This window comes from Fusarium falciforme, chromosome 5 (genome assembly GCF_026873545.1).
Source record: "Fusarium falciforme chromosome 5, complete sequence".
NCBI classification, from domain to species: Eukaryota; Fungi; Ascomycota; class Sordariomycetes; order Hypocreales; family Nectriaceae; genus Fusarium; species Fusarium falciforme.
In genome coordinates, this window is record NC_070548.1 from 779609 (window position 1) to 796068 (window position 16460).

General features: G+C 54.1%; 5 protein-coding genes across 5 annotated transcripts; 2 read left to right on the forward strand and 3 right to left on the reverse strand.

The window, feature by feature from the left end:
* Nucleotides 1-1544: 1544 nt before the first annotated feature.
* Nucleotides 1545-4155, reverse strand: NCS54_00649800 (Vesicular-fusion protein SEC18; the record flags this gene model as incomplete). The annotated part of the gene is made up of 3 exons (XM_053151954.1): nt 1545-1880; nt 1931-3800; nt 3854-4155. 3 exons carry the CDS (start codon nt 4153-4155, stop codon nt 1545-1547), a joined length of 2508 nt encoding a protein of 835 aa, XP_053007929.1.
* Nucleotides 4156-4550: 395 nt separating this feature from the next.
* NCS54_00649900 (Cir-N domain-containing protein) lies at nt 4551-5741 on the forward strand (the record flags this gene model as incomplete). The annotated part of the gene is made up of 2 exons (XM_053151955.1): nt 4551-4576; nt 4625-5741. Exons 1-2 carry the CDS (start codon nt 4569-4571, stop codon nt 5739-5741), a joined length of 1125 nt encoding a protein of 374 aa, XP_053007930.1. The 5' UTR covers nt 4551-4568.
* A 73-nt stretch (nt 5742-5814) lies between these two features.
* NCS54_00650000 (Hypothetical protein) lies at nt 5815-6411 on the reverse strand (the record flags this gene model as incomplete). Its single annotated transcript, XM_053151956.1, has 1 exon — nt 5815-6411. One exon carries the CDS (start codon nt 6409-6411, stop codon nt 5815-5817), a length of 597 nt encoding a protein of 198 aa, XP_053007931.1.
* Nucleotides 6412-7281: 870 nt separating this feature from the next.
* Nucleotides 7282-7773, forward strand: NCS54_00650100 (Hypothetical protein; the record flags this gene model as incomplete). The annotated part of the gene is made up of 1 exon (XM_053151957.1): nt 7282-7773. One exon carries the CDS (start codon nt 7282-7284, stop codon nt 7771-7773), a length of 492 nt encoding a protein of 163 aa, XP_053007932.1.
* Nucleotides 7774-9135: 1362 nt separating this feature from the next.
* NCS54_00650200 (Biogenesis of lysosome-related organelles complex 1 subunit KXD1) lies at nt 9136-10014 on the reverse strand (the record flags this gene model as incomplete). The annotated part of the gene is made up of 3 exons (XM_053151958.1): nt 9136-9217; nt 9361-9513; nt 9698-10014. 3 exons carry the CDS (start codon nt 10012-10014, stop codon nt 9136-9138), a joined length of 552 nt encoding a protein of 183 aa, XP_053007933.1.
* Nucleotides 10015-16460: the final 6446 nt, after the last annotated feature.

The following is a 16460-nucleotide window of genomic DNA, read 5'->3' on the forward strand; positions in this document are numbered from 1 at the left end:
CTCCCTCTCTGCCTGCATGTGCATGATGCATCCTCTCTCAAGTCGAGCTGTTCATGGCATCATCCTCGCGTGCGCATTGACAATCACACACTTTTTTCTTCTTGTCTCCCCCTCCTCCCCTCCAGCTCGTGTGTGCGAAAACCCGCACGCTACAGTACGAATCCAAGGAAGGCGATGAAAAGAAAAGGAAAAAAAAACAGGTGAACAAAGTCCATCGTCCATCACCAATCAACTAAACTTTGAACCCGACTGCCCGGGCGCCGGGGAAGCGTCCCGCCTGACGAATCACGACGGCTTCCGCAAAATGGCCCGTAGTCTAGGGTAAAAAAAAACAATCGTGCACAGTAGTTCGTCCGCACAACGGACAAGAGACTATCGCATGTTCGTCCGCTTACCTAGATAGCTAAACTTGAAGCAAGCAGTCTTGCATCCCGTCCCCGGTTCGTGGCTGTTACTTGGAGAATGCCTTGTTAACTAAAATGTCTTACAAAAGCCTCCCAAATCTTCAGCTCCGACTGTCAAGGCCGACTTCTGGATCATGCAGTAGTTAGGTCCATGGTGCCACGAACTGCCCGCTCAAGCCCTGGGCCATGCATGACACTACGGTTCCTCAGGCGAGCAGGGTAACATACACCGCAGCAGCAGGTGACTTGAACTGCCATCGGATGCAGTGATTCGAGATCAAACATCGATCTCGAGGTATCATTATACCGAGTTAAAAGACGAAAATTCCCTGTAAACTTAAATCCATCATCAACCCATATGTCCCACGATATACATTCAACCCTTGCCTATACAACATGCGGTGTGCTCCCAGCCCCAAAATACCTCCCTCTCAACTCTTTTCGTTACCCCACGAGTCATTCATGTTCCCGTTTGAGCGCTGCCCGCGCGTAACGAGTCCAATTAACAAACAAACATATCCGTGTCGCCGGCCAAGGCGGGGACCCTTCATGCAGTCTCTGAATCCGGTCTCCCTGTAGTTCAGAAATCCTCCCGCTGTCGATTCATGATGCCGTCCAACTGACGTCCCCGCCGAGTCAATGCCCGCCCCTCATGGCAAAAGGCCCGCGCCGCCGAACCGCTCGCCCTGCCTTGCGGAACCCAGCCACTCGCTGTAGATCACTTCTTGGAATGCGGCATGGGTTCCGTTCCAGCCTGGTAAGCGAACCCTCTCAGGAAACGCTATGGGATCCATTCTCGCGTGTCTTCCCTGGCACTGGCATGTGCTGTTACTACTGTATGCGAGGCAGGGCTGCCGAGTCCATGATGCACGTCTTGAGCCCGCTTGGATGGTCAACCATGTGACCAACCTGGGGTTGATGATCGTCGTTCTTGATACCTAACAAGATAGCTGAACGCAAAGGTTTCACTGAACAATATCACCAAGATAAGACACTCTGATGAATGCGAGATAGTCCAACTTGTATTCTCTTGGAACCCATCTATCTTGACCGCCTCTTCCTCTACTCGCTGTCCGCTTCCGCAAATCTACATGACGATGCAAGCCGTCTCTAATCAACGAGCTACACCCAAATCGCATCTTAAACACTCAATTCCTGGATCTTCTCCACCAGCAGCTCCGTAAATGTCTCTACCACGTTGGACTCGGGTCCGCCGGCCTTAGCCTCAAAGATGCAGTCTAGCACCGTCTTGATACCCACTCCCACGCGGTCCGAGCCCGTCAGTCGTTGGATCTCGTTGAGCGTCGCATTGACATCGCCCGAGTTGAATACCCTTGACTCTTGCAGAACTGTGGCCAGGTCACGGAGCGTCGACACGGCCGGTACCGCCACCTTCTTGGCAAAGTCCATGTCGATTTCGAGCATCTTGAGAACTGACGCCTTAGAAGTTGTCACAAAGATCAAGAGGCGGTGGCCCTAGAACACTGTTAGCTCGGTTCAACATCAGATAAGGAATAATAGCTCACCTTGGGCGGCTTGGAGACAAGCAGAGTTGTCAAAGCCTCGAGCATCACGTTGGAGAAACGGGGTCCGATGGGGTTCCATCCAATCATGCGCTCAAAGTCGTCCAGGATCAGAATACTAGCAGGCGACTTGTAGGCATCCGTAAAGGCCTTGTGAAGGTAGTCCTTCTTGGCAAACTCGTCGCGGTATCCCACCAGGTCTGCTGGTGTAACCATCTTGACAAAGGGGAATCCGGACTGCATAGCAATGTGCGCCGCCAGGGCCGTCTTTCCTGACGCCTTGGGGCCGTGGAACAGGACTGATGTGCTGAACTTGTTGGGATCCTCCTTGATCATGCCCACAACACGCATCATCTCCTGGATCGTTGAGTTGATGTGAGGCGCATAAGGAATGATGCCCAGGCGGACAGCCTCCTCCAGCTCTGCCTCGGAAACACCGTATGCGGGTCGGACTTCCGTCAGAGCATTCATAAAATCCTCGCGCTTGACCTTCATGTTGGCCACATCCTGCTTCACGGCAGCCAGCTGGCCAACTTCAGTGTGTCTCGAAAAGGCGAAAGACGCCGCAGCCTTTACCAGACCGTTGATCTCGGCGCCAGAGAAGTTCTTGGTCAGGCCAGCAAGCTCCTCCATGTCGACGTTGGGGTCCAGGAGGTTGTTGGTCCTCATCTTTCCAGTGTGAATCTTGAGAATCTCAAGTCGACCCTCCTCGTCGGGAAGCGAGATCTCCAGATGCACCTCCAGACGACCAGGTCGCAGAAGGGCATCATCAATCATGTCCTTTCGGTTGGTCATTCCAATAAGGAGAATGTTGTTGAGCTGATCCACACCATCGAGCTTGGAGAGAAGCTGGTTCACCACACTGTCACCAACGCCGGTACCACCACCAGCTCCTGAGCCTCGCTGCTTGCAGACGGCGTCCAGTTCATCAAAGATGATGATGTGCAGACTACTCTCATCGCCCTTCTCCTTGTACTCCTTCTCTGCATCCGCAAAGAGCTTTCGGATGTTCTCTTCAGACTGACCAACGTACTTGTTGAGCACCTCAGGACCGTTGATGACCTTGGGTGGCCGGGCATTCAGCATCTTGCCAATCTGCCTAGCAATAAGCGTCTTTCCGGTCCCAGGAGGGCCGTAGAGCAGCATTCCCTTGACGTGGGGAATACCGATCTTGGCCACAAGGCCAGGTGGGAAGACACGAGAAGCAAAGGCTCGACGGAAAATGGTGGCAAACTCATCACCCAATCCACCAATACCCATATCCTCAAACTTGAAGTCGGGGGCCAGAATGGCATTGGAGTTGGGCTTGGACATGGATGGCTTCAGGTTAAAGTCGCCCTTTCCATCACGGTGAAACAGCACCCGGGTCTGGGTCGTCAGGATACCCCTGGCATGAGGTTCTCTGTAAACCTTCTTGCTCGAGTCGTCGGAAGACATGGCCAAGTCGGTCAGGCCAACCGTCTTGACAACGATCAGGAGGGGAATGTTTCGGACGTCCATCAGGATGCGCTCGCCAGGAGAGAGCACCTGGTTCTGGTATGTATCGATAAAGATCTTGGACAGCTCATCCTCGTCGTATGGGACCTCGGTCTTCTTGTTGGGGGAAGCGAAACCAATCTCTAGATCAAGAGATCCGAGATATGCCTTTCCTCCTGACCCGAATGGGTCATAGATCTCTCCGGTAAATTGATCTCTCATGGTGATGCCAGCCCATGATCGCTGGGGGTCTGATAGACTGATGCAGCCCGAGGGGAACCCAGGGACTGGCTTTGCTGAAACAACGTATTCGCCGGCGGGCTGGCCACCTCGGAGGAGGACGTAGAGATCGGATCCGTCGCGGCTGGGCGGGAAGTCGTCAGGAGAAACGGCACACCTGGGACGTCACTGTTAGACTTGGCTTCAATTTGGGGAAGGGCGCCGACGTACAAATTACCGTAGATCAGTCTCGACTGCAGAGACTTGTCTGTGACCTTTTCAACTCGGAGAGGGACCTGTCGACCACCGCCAGAGGGGCCCTTCTCAGCATACCGCGGCTGACCACCGCCGCCCTGGTATCCTTGAGGAGGCTGCTGCTGCATCCTAGGGTCGTTGTATCGCGCGCCGTAGCCCTGCTGTTGCTGGTAAGGGTCACCTCCTCCGTAAGGCGCCCGAGGAGGAGGCTGCTGGCCGCCACCTTGAGGTTGTCGCGAGCCGCCTCCCATGAAGCCGCTGAAGGGTGTCCTGGACATGGTGGCGGTGGGAGGAGGGGTGAAGGAGGGTGGTTCGGGATTGGATGGCGTGTGGAGGTGAGGATTGTAAATCGCTGCTGTATAGTCGTTGCCCCAGATCCTGATTTTATTCTCGCGATCTGGTGTATGTGGAGGTTGTAAAGTACAGATTTCAAGCTGAAGCCTGAAGCGCTGGCTTTGCTGTAGGTATTAGCCCAGCTTCAGCCTTGGATCCGACGCTGACGGACGCTGACGACGGGAGGGGCGATTTGCCAGGGGTCTAAGCTGTTACTACCTGAAAAGGTTTAGTGGCTATGTCATATGCTTCTTATTCGTTTCGGCCCCGCATTCCGGACACCTGCGCCTCCTTGGAGGGAGCTCCAGGCGCAAAAGATTCACGATTCGAGCTGTTGAATCTTTACCATCGTGTCAAGATGCCACTGTGAGTGGAAAATTCGAGACTGTTTATATAACTGCTGACATATCATAGCCATTTGCTCGGCAAAAAATCGTGGAATGTCTACAATACCGACAACATCGCCCGCGTCCGTCGCGATGAAGCCGCCGCAAAGGCCGCCGAGGAGGCGGAAGAGCAGCGCATGCAGGAGATCGATGCACAACGCCGACTAGCCATCCTACGCGGCGAAGCTCCTCCACCTATAGAGGATGCTGAGCCATCCACGGCCGACGAGCCGCCCGCTCGTGAAACCACACATCCTGGAAGCATGCGGCGGAAACGGAAGCGACCGGGCGAGGACGATACCGACTTTGAGATGCGCGTGGCGAGGGAGAGGGATAACATGGCTGTTATCAGCGTCGGGTCTGAGAGGAAACCTACGAGCTCTGCTCCGATTGTGGATCATGCTGGGCACATTGATCTTTTCGGTGATGAGAAGCTCAGAGCACATGCCGAAAAGAACGAGGAAGCAGAGAAGGAAGCCAAGAAGAAAAAGCAGAGCTATGAGGATCAATACACGATGCGATTCTCCAACGCCGCTGGAAAGGACGGCGCTCTGCAGCCGTGGTACTCCCAGTCCGATGCCGCAGCTCCGGATGCATCCTCCAAAGACGTCTGGGGCAACCAAGACCCGAAGCGCAAAGAGAGGGACATCAAGCGGATAGTGTCGAATGACCCGCTCGCGATGATGAAACAGGGTGCATCAAAGGTTCGGGAGCTGAAACAGGAGCGAAAGCGATTTCAGGAGGAGAGGGACGAGGAGTTGAAACAGATGCGCCGGGAGGACCGGCATCGCGAGAGACGACGACGGAGGCATGAGGAAAGTGGCAGGGGTGGAGATCGGAGTCGAGGCCGAGATGGGGAAAGATCTTCGACTCGGCATGAGGAAAGGAGGCATAGGTCGAGGGATAGGAGAGATGACCATGACCGTGACAGAGGATCTGAGAGACGGAGGCATGATCGTTATGGAAGGGAGGAGTCAAAAGACAGGAGGGACTACAAAGATCATCATGATAAGTATAGATCGGATCCGGAGAGGAGAAGGAGGAGGAGAAGCAGAGACGACGACAGTCGTAAAAGAAGAGACTCGCGATCTCCAGAACGAGATCAAAGCGAGCGACGTCGACATCGTTCAAGAGAAGAAGCATGATACATAATGTCTAGATACCCAAAAGCAATATTTCCAATCGAATTCAATCCAAACCTCCTTCTTGTCTCCTCCATCACTCCTCCAGCCACGGCAACCGAATCTCAACAGGCTGCATATTCTTCTCCACCATCTCAACCACCTTCTTCGCCTCGAGTCCCTTCAAAGCCTCCCTGATCGCCGCATACGTCTCCTCGCTCAACCCTTCCTTTCGATCACAGTAGACATCCAAACCCTCTTTCGTAAACACGGTTGGGGCGAACCATGTAACCGCCCACTTCTCCTTCACACCGTCTGCTGTTGTGGCCTCTCCCCAGCCGAGAATCTCCCAGTGACTTCCGACAAAGAACAGCCAACCCTTTCCGCGCCAATCCCATCCGGTGCTCGTTGCCTGTGTGTCGATACCTTCAACAGACTTGCGCACTCCGTCCTTAGATGTCGGCTCATACTCGACCAAGTCGTCAAGGCGCGGCCGTCCGTCAGTGGTTCCCGGGAGAAGCTTGTACGTGATACGCACGTTACGCGCGTCGCGCCACATGGAGAGCGTGGAATGCGTCACGGTCCATGTTGTGGTGATCCAGTCGAGGGCAGGGGCCGAGGGAGGAGCTGCTGAGGCAGAGGTGGCGTATTTCGAAGGGGCTTCGAGTTTGATGGGCGGCTGGTTGGTAGCCATGGTGGTGATCCGGAGTTTTGGTGTTTCACTTAACGTGTTGTGTTAAAGTCAAACCCGCTAGCCAATTTTGAATGCCAAGTTATGATCGAAAAGAGCGACCGGAATGAAGAGTGCGCGCCGATAGATATGATGTTGGCCGTAGGTAAGATGAAAAGAGTGAGTTGACAGTCCCATTATCAGTGATCGTCACAAGCAAGGAAACCTATGAAACAGGCAAGGCTTGAAATGCAACCTTCCATCAATCAAAACCGAATGATCCTTGAAATTAAGGACGTGCTCCAAAAACTCTCAATCATGCATGTGAATATTTAATCAGTCGTCATCGCACCTCATTGGATTTCAATTGTTCAGATGAGGCACGACGTCGCGTCTGGTTTATGCTGTAAACCGAAGGGTGTGATGTCACTGCCCGTTTCTCACTTTAGCATGCTGCAGCCTCACTTTTAACATTTGGCGGTGAACGTCGTAAAGGAGCTTTGAAAAGAATGAAGCAAATAATTTGTATTTGATACCCCTCCAAACCCAAATATTTTCTACAACTATTTAACCTCATTTCTCGCTCAAATCTGGCATCAAAATGCTGTCCGTCTACCTTATCTCATCCTCTTCCAGGGTAGACCCCATCAAGCCACATCCCGTCTCAGCCCCCACCGCCACACACAGGCTCCACCGCCAAGCTTCGACCCCGGATTTTCGCGAAACTGCTCCTGGCTTTTCTCCTCCCATTCATCTCATCTCACTCGACTTCATCCCATCTCAGCCAAACATCCTCGGCTATATCTCCTCCCTCGCTGCAGGTGTCCTCAAGCCGATTTCCTCTCTTTACCCCTCATCTCGGCCGAATTATCTCTGCTCTCCGCGCTAGGCACAATGGACGCCAATTCATCAGAGCCCAACGTCGAGGTCGACGCTTCCGACGACGCCCTCATGGCCCAGATGGGCTTCTCCTCATTCGGCGGCGCATCTCCCCCTTCCAAGCGCCGTCGCTACAATCCTCGCGCCGATGCTTCACTCCCTCCCAAACCTCCCAAGCCCTCAGCTACCGGCGCCAACTCCACCGCCCTCGGAACGGGCTCCAACACGGACGAGATTCCCCTTGACGACGATGAGCCTGTGCAGCCGCCGGCGCAAGTGCGCCCGGCCAGTCTCCCGCAGCGACCTGCCCCGGCGGCAGATTCGCTCCCAGGCCATCATCAATCGCAGCCGCATGGGACGAGGGACACCTGGTACGTCGGCTACTACGATCCCATGTCGAATGAGAACCCCTGGGAGAAGCTTGAGAAAGCACGCGGTCTGGAGCCGCAAGGCACGTGGCTGCCCCGCGGTGCGCCTTCAACTGCGACAACTGGCGCTCCCTCCTGAGGACCGCATCCTATCTTGCAGCAAGCGATCTGTCAACTGGGCTCGGATCTGTACTTGCGAAGGAGAGCACATCAATTGGAGCAATCTTTTCCCACGGCCCCAATCTGCCGTTACTCAACTCGGCATCAGGCTTCAACATCTTTAAGCAATGTCACATGTACAATCACGTGACCACAAACAGGGGTAATTCAACCTCCAAGCACCACCCGCACCACGACGATGGAGTCCCAGCTACGACGACACCATTGTCACGAATCACATGACGATACACATCGACACTGGCCTGTTAATGGTCCGGAGGGGCGTGGGGAGCACTCGAATCACATCTACGGGGGGGTTATCACATCCATTAGCCCTGGGGCCACACCATCAGTCAAGGACGGAAAACGAGACCTCGATTGCTACGAAACAGTTATACTCCAGACTCCGGCTGAAATATCCACAAAGAAATCCCCATACGGCACATCGCCCTACCCAGGAGAGTAGCTCGTCGGCTCACACGTCCTGCCGCCTTGCCCGAAGGAGCAGTATCAGCATGGCTACCTCCCCCAAATAGGACAAGCGCCTCAAATACACAGTGTCCTGCCAGACCGCCGTTATTCACAGTCTCGTTTTCTCCTTGGTCCAGTGGTTCCCAAGGCTCCCCTCAGTACACACCCCCCTGGAAATGCCAGGAGCAATCGACTTGCAGCCCTCGGCTGCTCCCGCGTCACCCACTCCACGAACACGTTCCTAAACACGTCGTCCCTGCAGCGATCGGAGCCGACACATCATGTCTTGCTGCCAGTCTTGCTGACGCCGTCCCCTGGCACCCCCACAGACTCCAGGGAGGTGGTGTACTTTTAACATCTGCCCCTAGAACACCCAGGTCGTCCAATCATAAGCCATAAAGTCGTGAAAAAGCCGCCCATTTTCGCTCTCCCCCTCTCTCGTCTCCCCCACACCTTTTTGCAGAAACCGCGAGTTAGGCGTGTCAGGGCCAAAAGCTGCCCACACGCCCGCCCTGTTCGTTCTGATAAAAGCAGCAAGAGATCTCGCGTCTAGCGGTGCGATTTGCCGCGCCTAGTGCCCCCGGTTTTAACGTCACCTCATCCTCGCCTCGCATGAACTACCCGTTCATGCAGGTCGGGAAAAGCTGGTGGCGTGACAAGTCCAAGTCAAAAAGTCAAAAAAAGAAGAATTGCAGTACAAAATCCTGACAATCCGGTCGTCTCGGGTTCCTGCAGATGCAGCGAAACCACGTGGTATGTGCGAAATTGTGGTAAGTTGGTGGGTGAAAACGAAGGTCGCTCGCTTGCTAAAGTAAAAATTTGGTGTGAAGTTATCGTTGAGATGCGGCTCAAAACGAACCCCTGAAACCCCCTAGTTCTCGGGGGAAGGGTATCGCGCACGAGCCTTGCTGTACTCCTTGGTGTGCTTTCGCGAGGCCTTGGACTTGAGAGCTCTGTGGAATTTGTTAGTCCCACAGATTCGTAGAATTGCGTGTTGCAACGAGGTCAATTGAGTCTCGCTGCAACTCTGAGTCTCGTTGCCGACAGCCATTGCTCGGCAACGAGAACTCACAATGTGAATTCTGGTGTAACTTACCCGACCTTCTTCTGTGTCCACTCGAGATCGCTGCGGACCTCATGAGCGTCTCGCATGCCCTCCTGAAAGCGCTCGCGGGTCTTGGCCAGACGAGCTTGCGCCTTCTTCTGCAGCTCCATGAGCTCTCGGTGCTTGGCGTTCAACTTTCCGGATCTGCCCGCAGAAAAAGTAAGCCCTCATCCACGCCGGGTATTTCTAGCCGGTCACGGCATTGACAGTGCAACCATCTCGCAAACGGCGACCGGCAAACGCAGATTTGCTGCAGCCGTTGCTGGGGTACATTGTGGGGAAGGTAGGGAAGGTAGCTGCTGGCAATTGCAAAAAAGGATCAACTTACGTCTGAGCCTGCATGGCCATGCTGCGGTCCAGGGGGATGGGGTCAAACGAGTTGGCGAAGCGGTCCTGCATGTACTCCTGGAAATCGACGCCGCTGGCCGAGTTGGTGCTATCGTAGTCGCCGTATCCGCCAGCGTAGCCGGACGAAGTGGCCGAGTATCCACCGTTGCTGTAAGAGGGGATGCCCGAGGCGGAGCTAACCGATTCGTCACATTCCGGAGGCGAGACGGAGTATTGGCTGTAGGTGGGGTAGTGGGAGCCCTTGGAGGGAACGGGCAGAGGCATGGAGTAGCCCACGGAAGTGTAGTGAGTAGACATGATGATGGTGGTAGGGAGAAGAGATGACAAAGAGGTCAATTGGTGGTTTGTGGGTTGGTTGTTCAAGGTTGTGTCGACTCTGTGGTCGAGTCAAGCTGGGTCTGGTTGAGTGAAGCTCTGTCAAGACAAGAGAGCTGTGAATCAAGACAACAAGTCAAAGACTTGATATGAGGACCGGGCAAGTTGGGACTTCAAGTCAGAAAGTTGGCTGAAGAGTGATGAGAAAGGAAGAAGAAGAAATCAACTTCAACTCGATCAAGTTGGGCCCTTTTATAGTTTTCCAGAGACCCTCCCCGGTCAACCTGGATGAACCGGAGGATAACACATCCCGAGACCATTCGCCAGACCGAGGACGAGCAACCCCGCTCGAGAGGGCGTGGAATGCGAATTGGACAAGATGATGACATGGCGGAGGATAGAGAGCGGCTAGACGAGACGATCATGGCGGGATGCAAAGGTGTGGGCCATGGCGGATGGCGACGACGACGTGAAGGGCCAGGAGGGTAACAAGGCTTGCGAGACTAGGACTACTGGGAGGGTGACTAGGGAGGCTAGGAGCGGCAAACGAGTCTTGGAGAGGTAATGAAATGGCACAAAGGCAAAAAAGTACACATTCGAGACGAACGGCCGTTTGAGACGCGGGCCAACGAAAGAGATGGATATCAGAGAGGCACGGCTGGGATGGGGCTATAGGGGGAGGGTGACGATAGAGAGGGACAACTTGTCTGAGCGAAATGGACTAAGAGAGACGGGAACGTGGCTTCGAGACCTCTCGGGGTCTCTAACTCGATAGTGACGCTGAGTCTGTGGATGCCCACGAGTTACCTTGTTAGTTGGGGGTGCAACGAGGACAAGCCTCGGGGCTTTTAGCAAGGGCTTGTGCATATGCCGAGAGCAAGAGTCCGCAATCTTAGATGTAGTATGGACGGATGGCAAACGGCCAATGGGCCGAACAAACGGGGACGGCATGGGATTCGTCGCTTGACGTTTGACGGGCCAAGGTACAGTACAGTACAATACAGTACAGTACAGTGCAATGGAAGTAAGATTGGAGAAATGGGACTCGAAAAGGCAAAGGATCTGTGTCAAGATCAACCTAGAGCTAGCACCCGGAAGACCGGGGGATGACGAAGCGAGCGAGCGAGCAATGCACTGTACCAGCAAGGGCAGATAAAAAAGAGTAAGAGAAAAGAGCGTGTGTGCGTGTGAGTGTGTATCGGAGCGGAGACCGAGCGAGACCCCGATTTGAGAGGACGGACCCAGACCGTGGCAGAAGCGCAAAAAGAAAGCGAGATGCTGGTGAGATGCCATGCATATCCGGGTCCATCAACGGACACAGGTGGCTGCACTAGCCGTTGGGTCTAGGTCTTGAGAACGGACAAGGGCCACGAAGAGAAGAAACTTGCACAAGGGGGCAAAAGCAAGCGCCGAGCTTTTCCAATGACAACAAGTGTGGTCGACTTGGGTGGGATAGAGTCGACTGCCCGGGTGCATCAAGTGGCATTGATTGTGTAAGAGTCGACGACCCGCGTGTTGGGAGCTCGGTAGTTGGCTAAGGCAGCGGAGAGGGCGAGTTGGCGAGTCCAGGCCGGGCCTTGGCTTGGTTGTTCTCGGTTGAGTGACGTGAGGGATAATTCCGGGCGAGGACTGGTTTGGGTCGCTGCTTTTCCATGATAGTACTGTAGCGGAATGGAAGTGCTGTAGGCAGATGGATGGATCATGGTGAAAAGGGCCAAACGAACGAACAAGCCGACGCTGACTGGTTAGAAGGCTGGTTAGATGGATCCGAGCAGACAGACCAAACCAAAGCCCACACACCAACCACACCCTCACACATGCATAATATCTGTACCTCTTTACAGTAGTCGGCCGGGTTCCGATGCCGTTGGAGTAGCGGCAGCGCTGGCAGTGCACTCAGTGAGTGGGTGTAAGAAGAGGGCATTGGATGCCTCACCGTGTAAACAGGGATTCCGGGGAGAGATCACCAACCGTCGACGGGACCCTTGACTATCTCGTCCCCAGGCCATTGTCCAGAATTAACATCGTCAACAGGGACATGGCGGGGAGACGAAAGATGCGTGGCGACATTGTGGAAATTGGGGAATGCATCTCTCTTGTCGCTATCCGCCCATGTGCGTCTGGTGTGCATCTCGACTACGTCTCGTTTCCTGTAACAGTTACAGTGGCAGCCGGAAGCTTGGAGCTTGGGAGGGACCAGCGGAATGGATCCATCCTGACGGTCCAGAGAGACGAGACGAGCGAGCGAGCGAGCTGCAAACAAGCGCGCTGACGCTAGGCAAAGCCAAAAGGTCCAAGGCATTGGAAAAGCAGCACTGGATTTTCGGACTCGTGGAGAGGCACCAAACGCAGTCTTGCCCACACCCCCCTCCTGTAGCACTTGTTCGCTGGCGGCGCCTTGATTCAGACGTCAGGACTGGGGAGGAGAAGCCTTGGGAGAAGGGCCGCAAAAAAAAGAGACAGACAGACACAAAGGACAGAGGATGACGGGCCCTGGGATTGGCTCGTGGTCCGGGGTGTGGGTTGAGCAAGCAACGCAAGGCAGCGGGTCGGGCAGAGCTGCAGCAAGTCGGGCAATTTCTGCTCGGTCTGTGATGTGGTGATGCGTTGTCAAGATATCTACCAGACGTTGCTTGTGCTGTGATGAATGTATGGTGGGATCAAGATCCAATGTGGATGGAAAATAGGAACCTGGTAAGTTACAGTATCTCAGGGACCAAATCGGGGGGTTGAGCAGGTGCAGAAGTGAAGTCTCGCACCTGCCCGCTTAGTAGTGTAATGTAGCGTAGTGATGGTGTGGAGGCAGGAGTAGGCAGGGACTTTGTAAGAAAATAACTACCAACACAGCCTGGCAGGCACGATGGAAGCACTCAAGAAAACAGGCAGAAACGCGGTATTGACTTCCCTAGATGGGGGACTCGATGATGGATGGTGGGGAAAGGAAGGTGCGTGCACAACGTACCTATCTTGACAATCTGTTACCGATCTTGGATTTTCTTTTTCTTGGGTTGCTCCAACAAGATCCACGTGCCATGGCAGTTTTTTTTCGCAATTTTTTTTCTTTCTTTTACAGAGCCTCATGGATGACGCTCCTGGGGGATCGTGAAGTCCCATTGACTCTGTCTCGGGGTGATCCATGGCTTGTTTGGCTCTTCAATGCCATTGATGCCTGCAACTCCATCAGACATCATCACCATGATTACGGAATATCTTTCAGATGCTTCATAATTCGAGCTCCCGGCTCTTCCGCCCCCGAAGGAAAATGCAGTTTCGACCGGACCTCGCCTCGATTGGTCATGAAGAACTAACAGGATTGGGCGCGCTCGCTCTGGATTCCATTGGACGAAGCTTGGTCATGTTCATGATTGCATCGCAATCTTGTGCTTCTTTTTTCGCCCCTCCCCCGCTTCCAAGTGCCAGCCAGTCAACCGCCAGCAACACCAGCAAGATCCACCATCCACCACTTTCACCACCTTGGTGAGCAATTGGGTCTGTTCTGCTGTGACAGGGTCCGGGGCCTCAGGGGGTCTGGCTGGCCTGGCCTAGGCTGAATCTCTAGCTTGAGAAGCTTTGACGAGGGGACAGCTCGAGGGGATGACGAGGATATGGCTTTGGCTTTGTTGCCAGCTCGAGATGATCCGAATGGCTCATCATTGACGGACCCCAACAAAGGGGCGTCATGAGCACGTACACGGAAGAAATTGCAAGACTCAACATTTTTCTTTTTTGGCTTTCAAGATAATGTTACATGATGGGCTAGGACGACGTCTGAGCGGCTCTGCTTTGACGTCCTTCGCATGTCTCATACTGGCTTCTCATGAGACAAACCGCCACTGCCACCTCTGGAGCACGTGTTCTCTGATAAGCAGAGTTCGAGGGATTACTGTAATGGGCTAAAGAAACCTCAGGCACGACGTTATAACTTCGATTGGTCTTGATCTCACAGTCGACCGGGCCGGCGTCTCCAGTCGAATAAACGCCCGCTGGAGCTTGAAGCTCGCTGCTCCCCGGCCTGTCTCCATCCGTCATGGAGAATCATGTCCATGGATGCTTGCTTGTGCAGGCTGCGCTGCAGCTCTGGGGCTTGCAGCCCAGCGTTGCGGCGGCGGCGGCAGCAGCATCAATAGCAATAGCACGTCTTCAAGTCTGCAGCAGCGGCGCCTCTGTGGCTCTGCCATTTGTCGTCGGCGCCGGTGTCCCGTCGCGAACCCACCGTGACACGATCCTCCAACGGCTCCTGTAGCCTCCCGTGCGCGGGCCCATGAGGCCGTTTTCAAGCAACATGAAGCCATTCTCTGGATCCAGACAGACACGTCGTAGCTGAGGAGCTGTCCCGGTTCATGCACATCCGATACGGGTACTTGCTTGCTGTACGAAACACGGCGACTCGCACATCCTGTCTCACCGTCGCTACCTACATGGTACATCCCCAGACTTGGGCTTGGGCTTGAGCTTGGGATACAGTCCTGCGCGACGGTCGATCAAAGTCCGGTTCGACGGGCATGATCCCGGCTCAACCGCCTCGCGATCTTGTCAGCCGCGTATCACTCTTGATGATCGCGTTTCTTAGAAGGGAGGTAGTTCCGCGATGGGACTTGGTACTCAGGGTGGCATGACTTGCGAGCCCTGCGACGAGAGCTGTGCGTCAGATTGAGCTTGAGCTGCGGTGCCTTGATGATTCGCTGCTAATGCTCCTCGACTATCGCTTATTGACGATTGCTCGAGGACCAGTGAAGCTCCCCCAGCTTGCACGCCCGCCTCACCTTTGCCAAGCAAGGTGAGCTGTTGGCACCGAGACGAACAGGTAGATGATGGACTGGAGCTGGAGACTGACGCGAGATTCGTCCAGATTGGAATCCATGGAACGAAAGGAAGACCTGCCCTCTGACTTGTTACAAAAAAGGCGCCTCCACCGTGCATCGCATTGCATGGCAGCTTGCATGGCAGGGCGGTTGCCGGTCGTCGTCTCTTTTTTTGTGCTCACAGATCCACACGAGGAAGCCATTCACAGCTGTCCAACCCTTCCCATACCAAACCCGCTTTGGCAGAGTTTTTCTTGTTTCCCTTGAAGCCTTGTCACAAACCATTCGACAGAGGGTGGAATAACTTGCAACATTAACAAAGAAAAATAGAATCACCACGTAGGTAGGTAGTCCAAGCGTACATACACGTCTTGATACTACGCACACACTCACACTCTCTCCCCCTGCTTTGACAACCCTCCACAACGCACGGACAACTCAGCGCCGTTGCGTAGGTATGTGCGGGCAAGGCGTGGCCCAGGCACACGGGAGGGGGAGAGATGCGACTCTGTGCAGGGGGGTGGTTGATGATGGGGCAGCGTCTCATAGGATGGGACTTTTCAAGACGTGAATATTTTTTTGTGGTTGGAGATGGTGATGGTGTGCATGGTGTGAGTGCTTGACTCGACGACGATCCATCCATCCATGGATATACAGCTCATCCTTTTGGGGGTTTAACCCCCGAGCCATCTATCTATCATATCCGGCTGTTTCCAGAAGGGGACTCTGTGTGGGTGGTTATCCCGTCATGATCTCCCCTTGGCCTACATCCATCCATCCATTATCCATCTCTCCTCTCCGGGCTCTCTGACGTATCCCCAAGACCTAAGCCTTCTACTCTCGCCATGACCTCCTACTATCATGGGCAGCGCCCTCTGCCGTGCAAGCAAGCAAGAAAACGGGCGGGCGTAACCGAGAGACATGCCTTTTATTCCGAGCTGCCAAACCGACCTTTACATATACTTCTTCTTGTACCACCCAAAGATTTTTTATCCGCTGTGCCGCAACTTTGCTGGGTTACTCAAACAACCTCAGCCTCAACCCATCCCGAGCGTTACGTGAATGATGCCACAAGTTCTCTTTTCTTTTTCTCTCTTCCTCGTCAGCAGGGCCGTTTACGGGAAGAAAGAAAATACGATACGCCGTGTCTTGTTGGTACAACAGACGTCAAAGTGGCGCAACACTCTTCTCTCTTGAATATCACAGCACATCTTGTAGATGAACAAAAAAAGGAGAAGCGTTTCATCTCATTGTCTAACCCAATCCCCTCCGTTCCGCTCTAAGCAAGCAGGTCCATCTGCATTACCGTTCATGCCTTGTCCCATTCTCTCTAGTTATCCAAGAAAGACCCCCCTTGATAAAAACCTCTCTCCCGATGTAACACCACATATAGACCCAAAGCAAGGTTTCGAGGCAAGGTACCCGAAGTGGGAAGATATCTCCTTTTCTCTCCTGTTTTTTTTTCTCCTCGCCAAGAGGGGGCAAGTTCATGCTTGCCTCCGTCCCCCAAGTCTCGTTCCATCTCGCAAGCCTAGCTCGAAAAAGTACAACCAAAAAGACAAGCCCGGGTTTGGTGATCCCCGGGGGTGTATGCTCAATCTTCTGCCCCCGTCCAAAAGTCCATTC